Raw genomic sequence first — 23869 nt, forward strand, 5'->3', positions numbered from 1 at the left:
GCTTTCTAAGTATTTTCATTTTATTATTATGTTTTTCATACACGATTCATATATAATAGTATTCTATTATTAGTAATTTATTGCTATATATTATTCGGCAATAAATGAGATCGACTATTTATAATTACTTTGACTCGTTCGCGCTAACAGGCAATCTGTAGGAACTAGCCAAAAGTGACTTAGCGATTAATGATTATTAATAATCGTTTTGTTTTTTTTTTTCAATTAAATACCTCCTATATTATCATATATTATGACATGTTAGGTACAATGATTGTCGCATAGTCGCTAAATACCTAAATACCTAACACCAGCTTTATGTAAAAAAAACTTCCAATTTTGTAACTGACAAAAAATCTCAGGGGGGCAATGGCCCCCACTGGCCCCCCCTTCCGGGCGTCCCTGCCGTGAGATGTCAGTTGCATTGTTAAGCAACGGACTTACAGGTGAAGCGGAGATGTTGACAGATATTCGTATGTACTACGAAATTGAATCAAGTCGGAACGAACGGTTTATGACCGTAACTCAAAACAAAAGGAGTGATGTGACGGCTACAAAAAAAGGTTCGATATCTGAAAGTGCGCCAAGGTATGATGTCCTATGTACGTCCACTGAACCTCGGTGTTACAACTGCCAAAAGGTGGGACATACTCGCAAGTACTGCCAGACGAGTACCCCGGATGCTAGCTTAATCACTACACAAGTAAATAACAACCTTAAGTATTATGTTAAGAATGTACGAATAAATGATCACAAAGAGCCAATTATTGGGTTAATCGATACGGGAAGTGCATATACTATCATGCGAAGGTCTGTCGCGGAACATTTCAACTTGTGTGTACAACCCGCAAAGATTAAAATGTGGGTGTATGGTGTATAGGTGTATGGGTGTATATTATTATATATAAATTACTGATAATGTACGTATTTATATAATAATATTAATATATTAAATACATACAGTGGCGGATTTAGCGTCAGGCAAAGTAGGCAGTTGCCTAGGGCGGCAATTTTAGGCCAATATTTTATTGAAAATATACTCTAGGTTTCTTTTTGATTTTCTTATGTACGGTGATTACTTTGAAGGATGGAAAATGAAAATGTTTAATATTTGTATAACATAATATTCTTGTTAATATAATTTCTTCATTATTTTATAATACTAATACATAACAATAAACGTCCAAGTAAATAATCGAACGACTGCCGGAACGTATATTATCTATTATCTAATACTAACCATAGATTACATATATCGTTATTTTGTTTTTTTACTAAGTCGTAATGGGGCGTCAAAAAAAAATTTGTCTAGGGGCGGCAATTGTGTAAATCCGTCTCTGAATACATATTATTATAAATATTATTATTATTATTAATATTAGTAATAGGTATATATCTTTTTAACTTACCTTTCCCATAGGATTCTTTGTTGAAGGAGATACATCAGCCATGGTTCCTCGTGCCTATAATGTCGCGTGAAAATGAAACGAAATGAAAAAAAAAACAGCAAAAAAAAAAGCAAATGCGCGAAAAAAACCAAACGACGTGTTACCGCGTAATACCGTTAAAATGGTGTGACATTATACAACACTCTGTATACATGGTGCACCGTGCCGCCACCGCGACGCACCGTTGACGCGCGCTCTAGCATGCGCGAAAATCGACCAGTTTTCGTTCGCCGCCCGGTGCGCTCTTAAATGGAACAGAGTATAGTAGACTATGGAAAATTAAACGCTCAGACGATCCGAAAGGTGTTTCCAACACCAAATCTAGACGAACACCTGGAAAGTTTACATAAGGCAAAGCTGTTCACAACCTTGGACCTCGCGTCGGGTTATCTACAGGTCCCGCTGACTGAAGCGGCGAAAGAGAAAACTGCTTTCATAACCCTTGCGAATCTGGCCAGTTTGAACGCATGGTATTTGGGCTGATTAATGCACCATATGAATTCTCACGGCTTATGCAACGTGTCTTACATCCCCTTAAGAATAATGTAACGATGTGGTACCTAGATGACATACTTGTTCCAGCTGAGACTTTTGATGATATGATGAAACGATTACGTCAGGTATTTGAGGCATTGAGACTGCTAAACTGACATTAAAGTTAAGCAAGTGTTTCTTTGCTTTCACTGAAGTTGCGTACCTGGGTTTTATGTTGTCAGCGGACGGTGTACGACCTGGTGAACAAAAAATAATTGCTGTACAACAGTTTCCACAACCACAAAATAAACATGAGGTCAAAAGGTTTCTGGGACTATGTTGTTTCTTCCGAAGGTTTATTCCTCATTATGCCGAGATAGCTCTCCCTGTTAGTGAGCTACTAAAAGAGCAAACACCTTACGTATGGACCCAGGTACAAGAAGATGCGTTTCAAAATTTGAAGAAGATGTTAAGTGATAAACCAGTGTTACAATTGTTCAGCCTAGATGCACACACATAACTCCATTGTGATGCAAGCAGTATGAGACTTAGCGGGATGCTGCTACAAAAAGGGGAGGATAAGTTGCTACATCTTATACATGCAGTGTCTAAGAAAACTACTCCAGCTGAAAAGAATTATCATTCAAGTAAGCAGGAGTTGATGGCGGTGTTGTATATGCATGCCTGTGTGTATGTATATATGTATGTATGTATGTATGTATGTATGTACTGCGTATATATTTATGTATGTGTGTATGTATATATGTGCCGATGGGGCTTGCATATATATAACGCTCAAATGTGTTGTCTCAGGATAAAATAACTGTGTGACCGATTCGGTTCTCACGATGGTCTACGTGACCAAAAAGGCTAGGTCAGCACATACTGAAGGCCTCGGACGGACCGTTGCAACGCGCCCCGTCTGTTGGTAGTTAGTCGAGTCTGGTCTAAAGATTGAGTGACACCCGCGTTACTCAGCAGAGCATCTTATAATTGGTATAGCAGAACCTCGTATAGTTTTAATCAGATCCTCTCGTAATATTAGTATTTAATATTCATTTCTTTAGTGTGTAATTCATTTTAATATTCATTTCTTTAGTGTGTAATTCATTTAAATATTCATTTCTTTAGTGTTTAATTCATATCAATATTGATTTATTCAGTGTTAAGTTCATAAATCAGTAATTATAATATAATATATATACCTATAACCAACACCTGTGTTACTTCATTTGACACTAACAACTAAGATAAACCTCACACGACGGTACACCACACTTCAGCGGTAGTGTGGAATATGACCAAATTACGTCCATATTTGGTTGGCATCAAGTTCTTGGTGGTAACTGACTGCCAAGCAATTGTCCACTTGAACACACAGAAAACAGTACAACCACAGATAGTCAGGTGGGCTACACTGTTGAGTGAGTATGATTTTGAGATACAACACCGTGCGGGTATCAAAATGAGTCACGTTGATGCCCTAAGTAGAGGACCAACTGATGAGCCAGGTGATACAGAGGCTGAGGTACTTGATGGACATCTGGAGGTCCTCATTACACTTTCTGAGGAAGAACAGGTTATTGCTATGCAGCACACAGATGTCAAACTCCGGTCAATAATGAGGAACAGCCTTCAAATCCAGGACCTTTGAGGAATTTTGTGCACAACATGGGATACACCACACACTGAATTCGGTCCGCCACCCACAATCAAACGGGCAAGTAGAACGGGTTAATAGTACATAAGTACCTGTTATGCAAGCAAATATGAAATCGGATCGCACTTGGGACAAGTATATTATGAATTTTGAGTGTCAATTAAATAACACTTACAACAAAACATTAGGAGATACTCCATTCCATGTACTTTTTGGTTATCGGCCTAGCTTCAACGATGGCGTTTTGCGACATGCTGTTGTAACAGAGGAATGGGATGCAGTTGAACAATTACAAGATGAGGTGCGCAAACAGATTGCAAAGAAACATAAGAAGTGGAAGAGTAGGTACGATTCCAAGCACAGTTTACCTATACAATACAAAGTAGGAGAGATAGTGTTTATACGAAAGCCTCCTGAAGCAACTGGAGAGCCCACTAAGCTCCAAACAAAATATCGTGGACCACTGGTTGTGACAAAAGTATTACCAAATTATATATACGGTGTATCATCAACAAACAGTGAGGGAGGAAGGCGTTATGCGACAACAGTTCATGTGTCACATATAAAGGGCATAGGCGCAACTAGGGTTAAAATTATGGGGGGGCTACAGCCCTCCTAACAAACCTATGAACTTAAAATATCCCATGGGGTGCCATCCCCCCCTAGTCCATAAATACCATCATAAAAATGGTATACTCTACTCAACATTTTATAGCAACCACTAGTAATTAGTATCTTACTAGTTTCTTAAAAATGTAATATTAATTATTATTATAACTAAATTTGTTTACCTCTAATATGAGAGTAAGAAAAAAGAAAACAAGTCAACTTTTTATAGTAGGTAACATTTTAATAAATTAACGGTATTTTTCTATTGTTAGCATTCATTGTTCATCATGACCGCGGAAAGCTAGACCTTGTCTAGATAAATATAATACAATATCTATTAATATTTTCAAATATTCACGGTTTATAGAAATTTGTTCTCGGTTTGCAGTTTCTAAGCTAGTGTGAACAGAACCTGACTTTTTTGTTTGTTTAAGAGCAAACCATTTTGCTGAACATACCAAATGGTGATTAGAACTGCCATGAAGTTGTAATTTTGATTTTGATCCTTTCCCTTTAGAGCCACTAAGCTGTAAATAAAAATAATTAATGTCTATATTTACCTACTAATAACTGTTCACAAATGACTAGGCTATATACAAATATATAATACAGTATGAAAAAATGTACACTCTATTACACCACCTATGTAAAAATAAAAAGTTTAAAAGCATCAGATTTTTAGAAATATTCTCCTATGTAATCTTTTACACATTTCAAAATTAATACAATAATAAACTTAGTTAAAAACAGTTTAAAATTTACCTTTTTCCAATTGTTGAATCCTATTTTGACAAATGTATCCTCTGAAGTCTCATTACCAAATATACGGCACACATAACAATAAATTGCATTACTCTCGATACTGTACTCAATCCATGGAAAGTGATCATACCATGAAGCACTAAAACTTCTGTTTTGAGTTCCATGTTTGGTTTTTGGATACACCTAAACAAAATTTAAAATTTAAGTGTCAGGTAGCAACATAATTGAATAATAATGCATTTTATTACAAGTCTTAAGTTAACAAAGTACTTACCAAAATGGCAAAATACTATTATGATTTAAGCAAAAGGGAAGTAGGTTCATAGGTACTCATTTATTATAAAAAATATTTACATACCTACACCTAAAGGTTTTTGTTGCTATATACCTATTTTATATTAAAATAGTTAGGCTATTTATGATAAATGTTGTAGGTATTTATATATTAAGGCATTAATGACATGCAAAAATAACAAAAAAAAAATAGAAGTTAAATATACACAATTTTTAAAATTATTTAATAATGAATAACTTACCTGTAATATTGGTCGGTATGGCCCGGTGTGAATATCACCTAAATCATTAGGGCTATTCGGCTGTATTTTCTGTGCTATTACGGGCTCTTCAGCTTCTACTATGGAAGTTTCTTTGACCACTACGGGCACTACGCATTCATCATTTTTTTTTTTATTAATATTGAAAATATTAAAAACTTTATTGTTCATCTTAATATCGTATAGCAATAAATTCACAAAACTAATAAGAAATAAGTAATAACAATAACTGAAAAATACAGAGGCGTAACGTTTTATAATTGTAAATATTCTTCAATATTCCAACCTCAATTACAAGACAGATGACAGTACGACAAAGCTTATCAATGCAATCCTAAATATCACAAAATAATATAAAACCCACAGTCCCTGTCTAAAAATAGATATTTTTCACTCAATATATTTTATCAAACATAATCGTTATCTCTTATCTATTTTACTTGAAAACTTTTCGAGATTTAAAATATTCATTTCTTTTTTTCCAAGTGACAAAATACAATTTTACGTGTAATATTTAAAATTAATAAAGGATATTTTTGGGGGGGCTAAACCATAGCCAGGGGGGACTAAGCCCCCCCTAACCCCCCCCTAGTTGCGCCACTGATAAAGGGGTACCATTTACCTGAATCTGAGGAAGAAGGGGACTTGCAATCAGATGATGAGGAATCATTAAACCAAATCATAGAACAAACCCAAGAGACTGACAACGAAGTGGAACGAGAGACTGATAATGAACAGGAACCAGAGACTGACAAACGTTGTCTTATACATTTATATTTATAACAGGGTATACCTACTTTGGTATATATTCCTAATACCTATATATATATATATATAAACTTAAACTATTTTTCATTAGTAACTTTGTTTCATGTTTCAGTCTCTGATAATAACAAACGAATTACAAAATATGTAATAGTTACTCTGTTAAAGATATCACAATTTATTTTTATTATGATATTAAAATTAAAATAATTAAAATAAAAAAAACGTAACATAGGATATATACCTATTTATACATATAATATAAACTTAAAATAATAACTTTGGTTAATTTTTCAGTCTCTAATAAAAACAAATAACTATTTTGTACGTAATTCTTAGTATGATATGAAAATTAAAATGAAAACAAAATCTATATTTTATTGTGAAAGTTATAGAAACAGTCGTTTTTTGGCGTAAAGCATAAATGAATGTTACTCTTTCTGCATACTACATGAGTTTTACCTGTGCATTTGTTCTCTTTGCAACGGGTCGCCTCTTTCTTTCCATCATATTTTGGGTAGTGTGATGTCTGGTCTTGGCTGACAGCTAGCAAAGGTCTAAACTCCAAAGACTTGGCGCATTTGGGCGATATATCATATATGTCAACATTTGAAACACTAGGCGATACTGATGATGGTCGGCCGCGTTTTCTTGGTGGGGTAGGTCGGCCAACAAGAATAAGTTCTTCGGCAAGACTGCTTTTAAAATCCAATAAAGCTAGTTGTCTGTTTTTAGGAATCTTCAATGCATTTGAATCATTTATATATTCCAGCCAACAATTTGCCACCGCCATATCGAATGCATGAAAAATCATTCGAAGTGTCCACTTCTTTGATTTTATATGCATTCTGTAGTAGCTGACTAGTTGATCATGCTTGTCAATACCCCCCATTGATTTGTTATATAATTTTATTACTTCGGGTCTTTCTATATGCACAAATTCTTTATTTTTTTTATCCCACCGTTTGACGTATTCCGGTTCGCCTGATGTTATGAAGTTCGATCCCATATTTATTGGTTTATTGTCATACCATTTTAGCAAACTTATTCCTAATTTTGACGTGATTTCAAATGAGGTACCTCTTCCTAAATTTGAAATTTGTTTATCGGGCATCATAGGTGGTTTGAAAAATCGGTTCAATCTTACAGTACCGGCAGCATAAATTTTTTTTTGTAGTAACGCATAAAAAAGGTTATAATACGAAAAAAAGTTATCAAAATATAAATAGTGTCGATTTTCACTAATATTTTGAGTTAGGCAAACTACTATAGCTCCGTCCAAACCAAAATTTTTCTGGAGCTCTTCATTTATATTAGTTGACATGCCCTGATATAAAATCATGTTGTAAACGATTCCACTTTCTCCGCAAAGTAAAAATATTTTTATCCCCCAAGGATTTGGTTTTCCTTTCATGTATTGCTTTACTGAAAGTTTACCTTTAAATGGTACAATTTGTTCATCTACAATCAGGTTTCGTTCAACTGGTAATTGTTGAAAGCGAATATTTAAAGTGTCAAAAATAGAACGTACCTTAACAAATTTATCTTTATTGTTTCTAGGTATATCCAAATTGTTAATTAAATGAATATGTTGTCTCATGGAAAAAAAATCTGTTTTTAGTCATTGTGTCCGCAATAATGTTAACACGATATCTACGTGTCCAATACATTTCCTTTTTAGGATATTTCAAACAACCCATAATCATTTGTATAGCAATTAGTGATTTTATTTCTGTAGCACTTGTAGGTTTAAAATTATTACTGTTATTTTGCACTGCATATTTATTTTATTTATTTTTATTTTTATTTGAAATCAAAAAGATTACTGGGCCTCACTGAGAAAACTCGTGTGGAGGCCCAAACATACATTGGTATGAAAAGCAACATTTTCAAAAAACGTATTATTAAAATATTTCATGAAGTATTCAATTGGCGTTGGCATATCTATTGGAGGTTCGACAATAACTAAATCATTAAGTTCTAATATTGGTGCACTACAAGGTTTGTTTATCCACTCTATGTCTTTCTTTTGAACAAAATTAGGTCCTAATGTACCTGGTGTATGAATTGGCGCTGTAATTTCATGCGTTTCGTCAATATTTTCGTCTTCAACTTCATTTGTTTGTAGTTGAACTTCTTCTTCTTCACGAAGTGCCTCTAAAAACCCAAGCAAATCATCGTTTTCGAAATTATGTAAAAGAATTTCCAATTCATCGTCACGATCGTCGTTTTCATCCAGAACATCCAAATCACTGTTGTACCCATCATTTAATAAATCCAAAATTTGGTTTTCGTTTAAAGCCATCGTTAAAATGTTTAACTTTCCCCGGGTCACAAGTAGTCTGAGTTCATTATACGACCTCACCCTCGTTATTACATTCTTCAAAACCAGATTTCTTTTTTTTTTTACCTATTTAATACATTAATCAATAATAACCTTTTCTTATTTACAGATAAGCAGATTTCATAGTTTAATATATAATATGTAAATAACTCAAATTAATAATAGTTCTGAGAATTGCCAGTATTTTCGAAACGTGTTCGACTGTTTTTATTTAAAGTTCATTATACGACTACGACCTCGTCACTATATAATCTTTAAACCCAGGGTTTTTTTTTACCTATTTACTATATTTTGACATTTAACAATAATAACAGGTTCTTATTTGCAGATATACAGAATTCATTTTTTTTTTTTTAGTATATAATGTACAAATATTTCAAATTAATAATAGTTCTGAGAATTGACAGTATTTTCGAAACGTGTTGGTCAATGTTTTTATTTAAAGTTCATTATACGACTACGACCTCGTCACTATATAATCTTTAAACCTAGAGTTTTTTTACCTATTTAATATATTTAACAATAATAACCGGTTTTTTTTATAAAGTTTATTACACGACCACGACATCATTACTATAATCTTCAAACCCAGGATGTTTTTATCTATTTAATATATTTTGGCATTTAGCAATAATAACAGGTTCTTATTTACAGATATACAGATTTCATATTTTTTAGTATATAATGTGCAAATATCTCAAATTAATCATAGTTCTGAGAATTGACAGTATTTTTCGAAACGTGTTCGTTAATGTTTTTATTTAAAGTTCATTATACGACTACGACCTCGTCACTATCGTTATATGATATAATCTTTAAACCCAGTTTAAACTAAACCTAGTTTTTGATATGATCAAATAATGGATGTGCATAATCCATTTCTAAATCCATTTTTTTTATTGTTAAGTATAGATTAGAACTATTACTAGTAATAAAAAATGGTTAAAATGTTTAATTTATTTCATTAATAGACAATATTTAAATAAAATAGACAGATAGAAAAAAATTTAAAAAAATAAAAAAAACTTGTATTAGATCATTTTTAATATTCTTTTAATGGTTATAATATTATCGATATTTCTTTTATCCTTAATAATAATAATAAAAAAACCAAGTTCATATCACAGTTTAAGAACGAAAATATTGAATTTTATCATATTATTATCGTTTATTTTGTTTTAAATAAAATGTTACCTGACGTATAATATAGGCTACATTACTGTAGCGTTATTATGATAAAAGTTGGTATTATATTCAACTATTTATTTATTTTTTTAAAAAAAAATTTTAGATTCATTATAAATAATTTTATATAATAGAATAAAAACTGAAATAATAACAATAAGTACTTACATTTAAATTTCTGTAGATGTTTGAAAAAAAAATGTTGGTGTTCTGCGTACACTTGTGTTCACAATAAAACTGAATGTTTTTAAAAAAATGTTTCCTTATTATATAGTACTCAATTTTCCATCTCTTTAAAAATCTTATAATCAATTGTGTTAATAGGAAGTATACTATTTTTTTTATGATATTCATATTATGTTTACAGAGTCGGAGGTTATATTTTAATACGATATCCGCATTTCTGTAATTAAGAACCTGTTATTATTGCTAAATGCTAAAATATATTAAATAGGGAAAAATTGTCAGTTACATGACTATTATGTGTTACGGCCTGTGGGGTCGGTTTTGGATCTGGGGCACCAAATTTTGCGAAGACCCTGATTTTCTCCTTGAGAGCGCCCATGTCAGTTTGGAGCTCCCCGTTTAGGGCAAGCGCCTCCCTGAGATCATCTCGCCTTGCGGCCACTTGGCCGATCGCACACGCGCTTTCTACCGCGATCTTTCTGGCCGTTATCATCAGCTCATTCAGCTAAGTGTTAATCATATCGCTCCACTTGCGTCCGATTTTGGCCGTAGCTGTCATGTCATCAACAATTTTCCTCGTCGTGAGGACGGTGGTGTCTATGTCCGTAAAGAGGTTATTTAGATTCAAGGCCTCGGGACTAGATTCGGGCATTTTCCTTTTAACAACAAGTGGAGCGCCAGTTGGCGTATCGAAGGGCATATCCGAGTCACCTCCCCCTCTAAGCCCGAGGATCATTGGTTTTTCGTCAATTGTTTGTCTATGTAATGTCTTATTTTTCTTATTAGTCATATTTTTAGTCAATTTAGCATTTGTCAATTCATAGTCAATGTTATCGCCCCTGGGCACGTCAACCAGGCTGCACGGCTCTGGCCGGTGACGCAATACGAATGGGCCCCCCCAAACTCCGTAGGCCCGTGTCTCCGCAGAGGGTGAATTTACCGATAACGGCGTATCACTTGGGGTAATAATGTTTTGGTTCGTATGCATCATTGGTTTTTACCAGGTGTCCTTCCTCGCATTTTAGACCTACTGCCAGGTTTGAGCCCTGCTCCCTCCGGCTCGCGGCGGGCTCGACCGCGAGTTGCGCGCGATTATCTCCTGGTCGGGGACGGTCCAAATCGGTACCTGGCGCTTACGACCGGAGTTGCCAACCTCCGGAAGTCCTTCTCCACGCTGAACCGCAGTCAATTAAGCCCACGGTCAGCTGCCTGCCCGTCAACCAGTTAAGGTCACCGGGCAAGCGCCCCAGTTAAGGGTTGGCGCCGTATTCGCGAATGCGTCGACCCTCGGACCCTGAGGCCAGGTTACACCCACAGCTTCCACCAATCGAACGACACGGCAGGACGATTGGTTTCTTCCGTTGGCTGCTCCCAGCCCGAGGTATAGGCCGCCGCACGCAAAAGCACGACTTGGCGCCACGTACCAGCGCTCGCCGACGCCTGGGGCCCGTCACAACTGGTTTAAACGGACCAGAAGTGAAAGCCTCTTAGAGGACAGACCGTGAAGTCTGCCCGGGCGGAGTCGCCATGGCAAGGCGGACTTTCGTCGACCCCGAATAATATGAAACAGTCAACAGATAGATTACAACTTATGTCTGCAGAAGAAAGAGCAGGAAATAATAATTTTCATAACGAAAAACTTGGTATTCTTCGTTTATGTAAAAAAAGTCTGGAAAAAATTATTGATACTCCTAAAGGTATTGAATATTTATTACTATATGTAACAAACTTATCAAAATATGTTGTAAAAATATAAAAAGATTCCATAGTAAAAAAAAAAAATATATTTTATATCAAATGAGGTAAGAATAGGAAATAATATTTATCATGATGAATAATTTAATATTCTTAATATTTGTATTAGAGAAATGAAAACATAATTTATATTCCCTATAATGGTGCAGATTATTTGTTTTCATATGTTTCATGTTTACCAAAGACAATTATAAAAGGTTTAAGATTTATTAATGATTTTTTGAATTGCTCATTTTTACCTGAATTGCATTGGTCTGGTTATAATTATTTAGGACCAGGAACAAAATTAGAAAAAAATAAAAAACCTATAAACAAATTAGACGAAGCTTCAAGAGATCATGATTATTTTTATAAAGATCATAAAGATACTAAAACAAGACATGAAGCTGATAAAATTTTAGAACAAAAAGCAATGGAACGATTTAATGCTCCTAATAGTTCTATGAATGAAAAAATTCCAGCTCTTTTTACTACATATGCAATGAAAGGAAAAATACGTTTAGGAATGAATTTAGTATTTGAATAAAATTTTAATATTTTGTATAATAAAATGTATTTTAAATTAACTGAAAACCAGAAAAAAAAGTTGGCTGAAGCTTGTAAAAATAATACTAATGCAATAATTCAAATTGCTAGTAATAAAATATATAAAGGAGAAAATATTTTTTATTTAGATCAAAATCAAATAGATAAATTAAAAAACAGTAAGGAAAAAAAATCTGGAGTAAGGTTAGAGATAACACCAAAGCAGATTCAAAAAAAGAAGGGGATTTTTACCTTTAATTTTACCTTTTATAGAAGCTTCAGAAGTAGCCACTCCAGCTATAGTTGCATTGTATGATAGTTATAAAGATAGTAAATATAAGGAAAAAATGGAAAAAGAAAAAATTCGACACAACAAAGAAATTAAAAAAAATAAAGGTTCTAGATTGAAGAAAAATCAAAAAAAAAAAAAAAAAAAAAAATCGAAAGAATGAATAATTTTTATATAACAAATTTTAGAAAAAATATTAAAAAAATTTAAAGGAGTTTATACACTTTTTTGGAGTAAAGAAAAAAAAATATAAATATTGAACCGTTAAGTAATTTTGATATAAATCAATTTGGAAATAAAATAAAAAACTATAGAAGGTGTTTCATGAGAGATGAATTACCTATGAAATCATGGGTAAGTGAATGTGGAGTTCTTAATTTAAATGATTCTACTCAAAACGGTTCTCATTGGGTTGCATGGAAAAAAAAATTAACAATAAAAGAAAAAAAAAATATATTTTGATTCATTTGGAATAATTCAACCACCATAAGAAGTTGTAAGATATTTGGGTAAAGATAATCTTTATTGGAATAATAAATCATTTCAAAACTATAAAGATCCACCTATATGTGGACATTTGTGTTTAGAATTTATTGAAAATTATATAAAATGTATTTAAAAAAATAACATTAATATAAAAAGATTTTTAATAGAATAATTTCTATTAAAAAATTCTGTTTAAGAACTCGTGACCCGTTTAGTAAATTGTTTAGCCTCTTTCATTTTTGATTTTAATACAAGAGAATAAAGTCCTGATTCATTTATATATGTATATAATTTCTCCTTCATTCCCCTTTGATAACTGACTTCTTTTTAATATATTTAAATTTATTTTATCATCTTCATCTACATTTTTTCTTAATGCTTGATTTGTATCTTTATAACCTAATATAGTAGCTACATCTTTACCTTTGAACCAAGGATTGTTTTCCTGATCTATATATGATTTTATTTTATTAATGATATAAATGCTAGAATTTGAAAATAAACATTTTAAAAATGTTTTACAACAATATGGGATTCATAGGTATCACACACAAAACGAAGGAAAATCTTCTATAATTGAAAGGTTTTGTTTCGAATATGTAATAATGATTTTATATTTATAACGAAAATGATGAGTCATTAGCATTGGCGCTGTTTACAGTATAAAGTTATATTCGCGAGTTCGCGACTGACTGGAAAATACAAATTAAGAAAGGCACCGATAGACTCATCGCGGCGTGTATAATAATAAATATAAAAATAATAGATATGATACAAATGATACGCCACAAAGAACCGATAATGTGTTGCGATTAGAGCCTTAACATACCGGCCGCCTTGGAACGCTACGTTTCTAAATAAGTAATAATACAGTACGTATAAATGATATTATTATAGAAAATATGAATACAATATAATCTAAACGAATATATATGTTTTTAAATCGCTACTGTCACTGCAATACCACGTAAATAACATTTCACAAATTGTTCAGGAGAGACATAAAACTAATTAATTTGTGTGCAAGAAATAATTTTACAATTTTTTTTTTCTTATATTGATATTAGGAGCTTAGTATAGTTTAAAAACAATGAAAATTATATTTTGTAATATCATTTAATTTAATTAATAGTACTTACGTGGTTTTTCAGCAATATAATGAAGATACGAGGTATTGAAGGATTTAGATACGTGTTGTTTAAATACAAATGTTGTAGATACGTGTAATTTATATTTATTTAATTTTATATAATACCTTATTTAATAATATTATTATAATATTAATTAATACGTCTTTAAAATATATCAAAACTGTATTAAAGCAAGCACGTACTCAGGATCAATTTTTTTTTTGGAAGGGGGGTGAACCCCTAAAATCCCCCTGGATACCGGCTTGTATTATAGTATCAAATAATAACCAGCTATAAATACATTTTAAATTTTGAAATAAATGAACCTGTTTTATTTTACAAATCAATAAAAAACATAAACAATAAAATATATTAATTAAAATCAAAAACTTGAACTAGGTGTGTAGTATAAATAATAATAATATAAAATATACAACAGTTAACTAAAATAAAAATATCTTGTTAAAACATAATAATTATAAAAAAAAAAAACATAATATCTGATTTTTACCACATTATAAATTGTTATAATTCCTTATTTAATATTATCTTAATTAATACTGAACACCAATAAAACTGCATTATAGTATAAATAATAATATACAAAATATAACAATTCACTAAAATAAAATAATAAAAAATCTTGTTAAAACATAATAATAATAATTATAACAAAAAAAAAAAACATAATAACTAAATTTTATCACATTTTCTTTCTTTATAAGTCTTTAAGTGAGGTATATTGTCATAATAATCATGGACATCAGTTGGTAGAACAGTTTTTAATTTTTGGAGATCAATCCACTTGGACAGAGTAATAGGAATTCTGCTATTATACAAACAAGGTGTGTTGATGGACAGATCTATAGTTTTTTTTGTTCGATGGTACTGGGGTAATTCTGTATATTCATGTTCAAAATTTATTTTGTAATATATTTTTTTGGTTGTGGGATCATATTTAAGAGCTCTTATATTTCGAACTTCAGGGTCACCCTTTGATCGCCCAGGTCGGATAGACTTATAATAATTCAATTTTTTGTAGTCATAGAAATCTGAATAGTTAACAGAGTGGGATTCATAAGGTGATGGATTTTTCCTTGCTAGTTTTGTTAGTTTCATGTAGTCAGATGGCAAATAGATTTCTTTGTTTTTTATTGTACGTTCGATTGAACTATGTACACTGTCGCATGGCATTTGTGTATGTCCTTTGACAAGGAACTTTTGTTCTATAATAACATTATTTTCTATAGAAAATTTAAGTAACGCATTGGACAATACCGTGTTGCGGTTTTGATACCCACAACCGTCCGAGTATATAATAATGTCTTTTTTTTTATTTTGAGTCTCATCTATGCATTGTTGTTTAATATGATTCAATATAATTGATGTAAATACCGATGCTTCGAGTTCCCCTTGACTTTCATCCCACCAATAATTAGAACAAGGGTGGTTAGGTTCTAAATTATAAACTGTAAAATTGTGTACTTTAAGTTTCATGCTGTAATACAATGCACTAGCATTCAGTGCAGGGCATAGTTTCACAGCTTGTAAATCCATTGTCAATACTATTTTTTTGAAAGCAACTGCATCAAGCGTATCAACTTTAAGCTCTTCTCGGGCTTGATTTTTTTGAGCAATATGTAGCTCATAGTTTTCTTCATTTACTTGTTTGACTTTATAACTTGAGCAGGTATCGCATAAATCTTTTCTAGGTTGGTATATGGAAAATTTTTTTTGTGTCATAAATCTGGAGAAAAAACTTCTACTTAATGGTTTCATATTCTCTTCTTTACATTTCAATAAATATACATCATAAACTTCTTGTTTGCTATTAAACGGACCCTCAAGGTATAGTCTTTCAGACCTCTTTCGACAATAATGACTGGGCATTTTCGGTAAAGACCCAAACCAAGATATGAGATGATTATGTCGTACAGACACTGATACTCGTGGTATAGGTTCTTCAATTTCCTCTTCATTATCAAATTCCAAATTTAGATTGTTTTGTAAATTATTTTTCTTTATATTCTTTGTTGATTGAGGTAATCCATTAATTGAAGAGTTTATCCAATTCCTCACCATCCATTCATTCAAACAGAGCGTATTCAAAAACATTTTTTTACAGACTGGTAATGATATGTCTTCTTTTTTTAAGTGATAAGTGTAGGAATAATCTCTTCGACTTTTTTCATTTTCGGTCATTATACGTTTTGTTTCTGTCTTGGTAATCATATTTACACAAAAAGTTTTCTTTTCTGCCCAGGATGTACAATTATTCCAAAAATGGTTAAACAGCTCACTCCTCTCAGATTTAGAAAAATTGTCGCAGTATCTGTTTTTTGATTTATTGCAAAATGTTGAAGCACATGTTGGTTTCATTTTCCTTTCATCCTTATTTACATCTTGAGATACTTTCTTGCCTTGCCTCTGAAACCCTATGTATGCCTTTCCTAGCAATCTATTTTGTTGCATAACTTCCCTATTCCAATTTTTTTTTTGTGATATTATACCTCTTTTACGCACTCTTTTGTCAGTGATTGAATCTGAAGTTTCAATTTCAATTTCTTTTGAATAGTCATGATCATAATTAATAAATTCATCATTATCAGTTTCAAAATTAGTTATACAGTCAGTCTTGTCATAAATACTGTCATCAACTTGATTTTCAATGGTTGGTGAAGTATTATTAGGAACATTTAAATTATTTTCATTAGAAATATTACCTGGTACATCAATGGAAGTTACAACTTTTATATCCTCATAAGTTAATTCAATATTATCCTTTAAGCAATCTTCATAATTATTAAATTCATCATTATCAGTTTCAAAATTAGTTATACAGTCAGTCTTGTCATAAATACTGTCATCAACTTGATTTTCAGTGGTTGGTGAAGTATTATTAGGAACATTTAAATTATTTTCATTATAAATATTATCTGGTTCATTTATAGAAGTTACAACATTCTCATAAATGAATTCAATATCCTTTAAGGAATCTTTTGTTAAAACTTCATAATATTTTGTTTTTGAAATAGATGAATTGGCTATTAAATTAGTTTCATATTTTGGTTTCCTATTAGAGAAATTGGTAATATTTGTCTTACTTTTTTTTTTATAATATGTAATGTTGTTCATAGCGTCATCTTTATTATTAGCTTCATTAGCAAGATCCAATAGGTGTTTAATTCTTCTTTTTGATGTCATGATGTATAATGCTAAAAAAACATAAATAATAATAATCATACAGTGTACCTAATTATTATAACTATCATCATAAAACTGTAATTTTATTTGAGTAGATAATAATATAATTGAAACTAACTACTTTCATACAATGTTTTATTGAAATAAATTAACTATAACTTAATATTTATAATTACCTGTATAGTAAGACGTTCAATATTATAAGGTCTGAACCGTCTTAGACTAGCAGTCTAGCTCCACCAGCGTTTATGTTGAATAATATTATAATATTGTTCATTATGGTAGATACGTGTTATCAAAATCAAAATGTAATACGTGGTATCACAAAACCTTTAATTTGAGCGGGAAAAAACAATATAATGGACTCGTGGTACATAATAAAAGTGATAGAGAAAATTATAATCTATACAGTGATACCAATATGTCATTTTCAAAAAAAATGTTATTTACGTGGTATTGCAGTGACAGTATCGAAATGCTAAAAATAAACAATAAATAATATAAATGAATAATACAGTTTAAATAATTTAGTGTTAAACATATAGATAGAATATTTTACAAATAAATTAATTTTATAATATATTTTATTAATTATCGTCAAAGGGTAGTGGACATAATTTGCGTATACTTCTTTTACATTCCCAACTTTGACCTGCTACTGCGGCTACTCTGATTTCGCCATCACCTCCTTGATGTACTTCTTTAACTCTAGCCATCCGCCATTGAAGGGGGGTTAAGTTATCTTCGAATATCATCACTACGGTACCCACTTTGATTGACCTTCCTTTGTTCTACTTCCATTTCTTCGCCTCCTGAAGTTGATTCAATTATTGTTTTGACCAATGTGACCATATTTGCTGTCTCAAACGCGACATTTGTTGCCATCTACTTAAGCGGTTCGCAGGTGTACTATTATTTAAGTCAGGCTCAGGAATGGCGATAAGCGATTCACCGATTAAAAAATGTCCCGGTGTAAGATATGATAAATCTAACGGATCTGTCGAAAGCGGTGTTATTGGTCTAGAATTTAAACACGCTTCAATTCATATTAAAATTGTGTTTAATTCTTCATAAGTTAAGGACGCATTGCCTAACGTTCAATACATATGATATTTGATTGATTTAATAGCAGCCTCCCATAAGCCGCCGAAATTAGGGGAACGTGGTGGTATAAAATGCCATTTTATTCCGATATTGGCTGTGGCATTATTGAATATTGCTCGATTTTTCTCCGAATAAAATAAATCATAAATTTCACGTAAACGACGATTAGCGCCAACAAAATTCGTAGCATTATCGGAATAGATATCGGTGACAATTCCTCTTCGACTTATAAATCTACGCAATGCATTTAAGAATGACTGTTGTAAGATCGCCAACTAATTCAATGTGAATAGCCTTTGTTGCAAAACAAATAAAAACACATATGTAGCCTTTTACAAGTGGAGAATTACGCTGTAAACTAGTTTTAATCATTATGGGACCTGCGTAGTCTATACCACATTTTGAAAAAGGGCGACTCTGAGTTACGCGATCTTATGGCAAATCACCCATTATAGGATGAAATACGACGGGTTTTAATTTAAGACATGGTATGCATTTGTGTACAATGCTTCGAGCGATATGTCTGCCGTTTATAGGCCAATATGTTAAACGAACAGCGGCTAAAAGAGATTGAGGTCCGCCATGCATAATTATTAATTGTACGGTGTTCGTTTTCAAATATTAATTTGGTATATACTACGATGCGGTAATAATATCGGATTTCGTTGAAAAATATTTAATGCGATAGCATTTCTTAATCGACCGCCAACCCGTAGAATACCTGTTTCATCTATATATGGACGTAATTGACATAATTTACTTTTACGCGGTACCTATCGATGTTTTATTTGTTAAAGATTGTATTTCGTGCGACCAGCATTGTAATTGCACTATTTTAATTAAGACAATGCGAGCCTTCACATATTCCTCTGCTGTTATTACGCCAGTTAATTTTCTTTTGATAGCCGTATTTTTATCAAGTATGTGTAACTTCACATTATGAATAAATCGATAAATGATTGCAACGATTTTGATTAATTTCGATAACGAAGAAAATCGATTAATTATAAAATTGTCGTGATATGTTACTGACGGTAATGCCGTAATTGTTCGCTTTTGTTCAGGTATAGCTGTTGCAGCAAAATGCGCGCGGTCAAATATCGGCCACTCAATTGCTTGCGATTTCAGCCAGCTAGGACCACTCCACCATAAAATATCATCACATAATTGTTGCGGTGTGTATCCTCGCGATATTATATCAGCTGGATTAGATATAGTTGTTACATGTCCCCATTCTGATATATTTGTGAGGTCTTGAATTTCTCCGACACGATGAGCTACAAAGGTACTCCACTTAGTCAATGGTGATGATATCCAAGAAAGATCAATAGAAGAGTCCGTCCAATAATATTTTCTCTCGATGTCAATATTAAGTTTCGGAATAAATTTGTTTGCCAAACGAGCACATAATTCTAGCCTAGGCAATGATATTACCTTTAAAGGTGCTACTCTGGATTTAGCGCATAATAATTGAACATCGCATTCGCCCGTACTTGAAACTAGAGGTCTTAATGGAACACGTGTTTTTTTGCACCCGTGTATCCGTGACACGGATTCACGGATATATATTTCGAATAAACACGTATTGACACGTGAATTCCGTGATGACATTCACGTGAATTTACAAAATACGGGAATTCCGTGATTTATATTCACGTGATCCGTGATTCGTCTGATTTTTAAAGTTTTTATCGGTTTTAACAATAATGACTATAGTTAGATTAGATAGATATTACGTATAATCCCATCTTTTTCGATAGCCAGTACATAATACTGTTAGTAGGTACTCATTTATTTATAAACGTACCAAAACCCTACATTTTATAAGTTATCTCTCATTGTACCGCATAACGTTTATGCATGTCGCATGTGCTCTACATTTTCTATTTCTATTTCTTATTCAGTATTATACTATTATATCCTATTAAACCGTAATCGGAGTCTCATATATTTTTTAACTTGATTGAAAATTGAGACAAAAAAATAACTTCTTGTAATGGGCAATAAAAAATCAAGTTGGGTTTGGCAATATGCAAAAAAGAAAGGAAATATTGCATACTGTCTTTTGTGTGATGAGAATGAAAATAATGAGTTTGTTTGCAATGGAGGTACAACAGGATCCATTGGGCGACATCTGGTGGCGATTCATTCCATGAGTAATGGAGTAAAAGAAAAAAGGAGGTAAATTTACATTATTATTATACCTAACCAAATCTAGTACTGTGATTCATTGATTTTCGATTTCCGATTTATAATCGATATTGTCGTAAAAAAAAATTGTGTAGCTAAGAATTTAAAATGTAATACAAGGTAGTCCATAGTTTTGCTTACAATAATTGTAGAAAAAAATCTAATCAAACTAAACTGAACATTTTCACGATTTGTTTTTGAATTCCAACAAAATAAGGACATGAGAAATCGAGTGAATATCCAATATTGTAAAATTATGAAATTCAAACGATCGTTAAAGTATAACTTGACTTTTTTGTAGACATTTTTTTTTTGATGAAGGTAGAAAAACTGATAAAGAATCTTGTTTTACATTTTAAAATCTTAGATTTAAAAAGAAAATTTTTTATGAATTTCTAACTAATAATAATTTGCAAATTTTCGCGATTTTTACGTATTTTGTCAATATTTGAACTTTAAATGCTTATAAAAAAAAATAGCGACTAAGGATTTTTAATATTTTTCATCTGCAGTTGAAACAATACATTAGGAGCCTTCTATTACATTTTCAAGATTTTTTACGCAACAAATAAAATGTTATTGATATTTAAAAAAAAAACTTATAAAATTTAAAAACTTAAAATGTCCGGCATCAGTTCAAAAAAAGTCAAAACACTTTTAAAATGTAACCCTGTATAGACTATAGACAACGTTAATATAAACATTTGGTGAAAATTTCAAGTGTTTACATAGTAATTAATTTTTGAGTTACAGTAAAATTAAATTTTCGTTTTTGTCGAAAATCGCTTTTGCTTAAAAATTCCCGTTTTTCCGTTACTTTTTTAAGGTTTTTCCCACCGCTTTTGAAAAGTATTGGAAATTTTTCACTTTTGACCACCCAAAGTACCAACTAGATTCACTTTCCTTTCAGAAACGGTACTACTTTTGAAAATCGAAACATTATTACTGCTCCAAATGTTGTCGTTAAATACAAAAAAAAAAACTAAAAAACTAAAAAAACACATCATTGTAAAATCCATACATTCATCGCTCCGCTCAGAATCTAAAATAACAATTATAATCAAATATTTAATAATTGTAAGATATTCAATACCTATATCTAATAGGTATAAACTAAAATAATAGTGTAAATACTAATTAATATGATGGCTTTAAGAACAACTTATTAGAAACTTTGTATTAAACTTTGTATCTATTTAACAGACACATATCTGACTCAGAAAATGAGATGCTTGAGACTATAAATGACTTACAACCTATAACAGAAAATTTGAATAGCCAGTCTACAACCTCATTAAATGATTTTGACCAACCAAGTACTAGTTCTTCAAATATTAATTCTGATTCAACGTCAAATATCAATTTTATTTCAAATTCTCGAATTAGGCGAAAGCGCCAAAAACTTAATAAACAAAATACCACGTCAGATAAATTGCTTAGCCCTGAAAAAACTGAAGAAATTCATAAAGCACTTTCAAAAATGATAGCTATGAACCAGATGCCTCTTTCATTTTGTTCAAGTCCGGGTTTTAAATACTTCATGAACGTTGTTGATCCTAATTATAAACCCTGCTCTGCAGAAAGTGTAAAAAATCGTTTAAAATTATTAACAAGTGACATAAAACAATTAATCAAAAATGAATTAAATGAAGTAACAAGTGTGTCATGTACAACAGATTGCTGGACTTCAATATCTCAAGAGTCATATATGACAATTATCTGTCATACTATCGATCAACATTGGAAACCAAAATCATATACATTGACAACTCATTAAGTTAGTGAGCGACATACAGCCGTAAATTTAGCACACCATTTAAAAAAATCACTTATAGAGTGGGAAATCGAAAAAAAAATTAGTTCAATTGTAACAGATAATGCAGCAAATGTCATCAACGCTGTATCACAGTTAGAATTAAACGATAACATGGAAAAATCTGGATTAACGTGTGCAGCACATTCTTTGCAGTTGGCTGTTAATAAAACTCTTTTGGACGATGAAATTCAAAGTGTTTTAACAAAATCAAGCAAAATTGTGTGCCATTTTAAACATTCATCAATATCAATGAAGAGTTTGGAGAAAACACAGCAACAACTTAATTTACCAAAATTAACTCTTTTACAATATTGTAAAACGAGATGGAACTCTAGTTTTTTAATGCTAGAAAGACTGTATATTAATAGAGCACCTATCACAAATGTTCTCGCAGATCGTAATATAACAGCATCTAATATTGCCCAAAAATTAGAAATTACAGAGTCTGAATGGTTAATTATTGAAAAATTATTGGTACTTCTGAAACCATTGCAAGCTCTCACTACTTTATTTTGTGGAGAATTAGAATCTTCTGTTTCAATGGTACGACCTTTAATTCACAAAATTGTAACTTCCCATTATGAACATCGATGATGACAATATAACGGAACGATTTAAAAACAAAATTTCATATCAACTGACCACGCGTTTTGAATTGACATGGAATGAAATTGTTACTGCAAGACACGTTGCTTCTTTTCTAGATCCAAGATATAAAGATATGGATCATGAACCCGTAAGAGCTAGAGAGATAATCCGATCACATGTCTTGCAGCTCATTGAATCAGTTGCCCCAACTACTACAAATCTTAATGATACAGAAGAAAGCGATTTGAAAATGAGTAATGTGTTAGCATTTATTTACAAAGACCATGCTAATAGTACAAATGATGCATCTACACAGTTTACGGGATATCTTTCAGAACCTCAACTTCGATTTGACTTAAATCCCTTAGAGTGGTGGAGAACACGAGAAGAAAAATATCCAGCAATAGCAACTATTGCCAAAAAATATTTAGCAATCCCATCAACATCGGCAAGTTCAGAGAGGTGCTTCTCAACGGCAGGTAACATTGTGAATCCAAAAAGAAGTTGCCTTCTTCCTGAAAATGTGGATATGTTGGTATTCTTATACCAAAACAGAAAATTATATTTCTAGAAATTAGAATTATAGACTATAATTCTTGTTATGTTTAGTTTAAGTATTATTATTATTATTATTATTATTATTGGTTATATCCACCTGTGAATAAGGTTGATAATTTATATTAAACGTTTAATAAATTACGTTATTAAGGGGATTGCAAACGTCCGTTATTTCAATGAAAATATAACAATCTTTTGTCAATCATACCGATGAACCTAGTAATACGATTATACTTT

The 23869-nt window shown here is 31.7% G+C and overlaps 4 protein-coding genes across 4 annotated transcripts; 1 reads left to right on the forward strand and 3 right to left on the reverse strand.

The window, feature by feature from the left end:
• Window positions 1-4466: 4466 nt before the first annotated feature.
• Window positions 4467-5968, reverse strand: LOC132925874 (zinc finger MYM-type protein 1-like). The gene is made up of 3 exons (XM_060990234.1): window positions 5490-5968; window positions 4954-5136; window positions 4467-4718 (listed from the first exon to the last, which is right to left on the reverse strand). Exons 1-3 carry the CDS (start codon window positions 5676-5678, stop codon window positions 4467-4469), a joined length of 624 nt encoding a protein of 207 aa, XP_060846217.1. The 5' UTR covers window positions 5679-5968.
• A 408-nt stretch (window positions 5969-6376) lies between these two features.
• Window positions 6377-7872, reverse strand: LOC132925875 (piggyBac transposable element-derived protein 3-like). The gene is made up of 2 exons (XM_060990235.1): window positions 6735-7872; window positions 6377-6390 (listed from the first exon to the last, which is right to left on the reverse strand). The coding sequence occupies exons 1-2, from the start codon at window positions 7870-7872 to the stop codon at window positions 6377-6379; spliced, it is 1152 nt and encodes a 383-aa protein (XP_060846218.1).
• Window positions 7873-14470: 6598 nt separating this feature from the next.
• LOC132927277 (uncharacterized) lies at window positions 14471-17274 on the reverse strand. Its single transcript, XM_060991779.1, has one exon. It carries the CDS (start codon window positions 16642-16644, stop codon window positions 14866-14868), a length of 1779 nt encoding a protein of 592 aa, XP_060847762.1. The 5' UTR covers window positions 16645-17274; the 3' UTR covers window positions 14471-14865.
• A 5933-nt stretch (window positions 17275-23207) lies between these two features.
• LOC132924097 (E3 SUMO-protein ligase ZBED1-like) lies at window positions 23208-23645 on the forward strand. The gene has a single exon (XM_060988199.1). It carries the CDS (start codon window positions 23208-23210, stop codon window positions 23643-23645), a length of 438 nt encoding a protein of 145 aa, XP_060844182.1.
• The last annotated feature ends 224 nt before the right edge of the window (window positions 23646-23869 follow it).

This window comes from Rhopalosiphum padi, chromosome 3, assembly GCF_020882245.1.
Source record: "Rhopalosiphum padi isolate XX-2018 chromosome 3, ASM2088224v1, whole genome shotgun sequence".
NCBI classification, from domain to species: domain Eukaryota; kingdom Metazoa; phylum Arthropoda; class Insecta; order Hemiptera; family Aphididae; genus Rhopalosiphum; species Rhopalosiphum padi.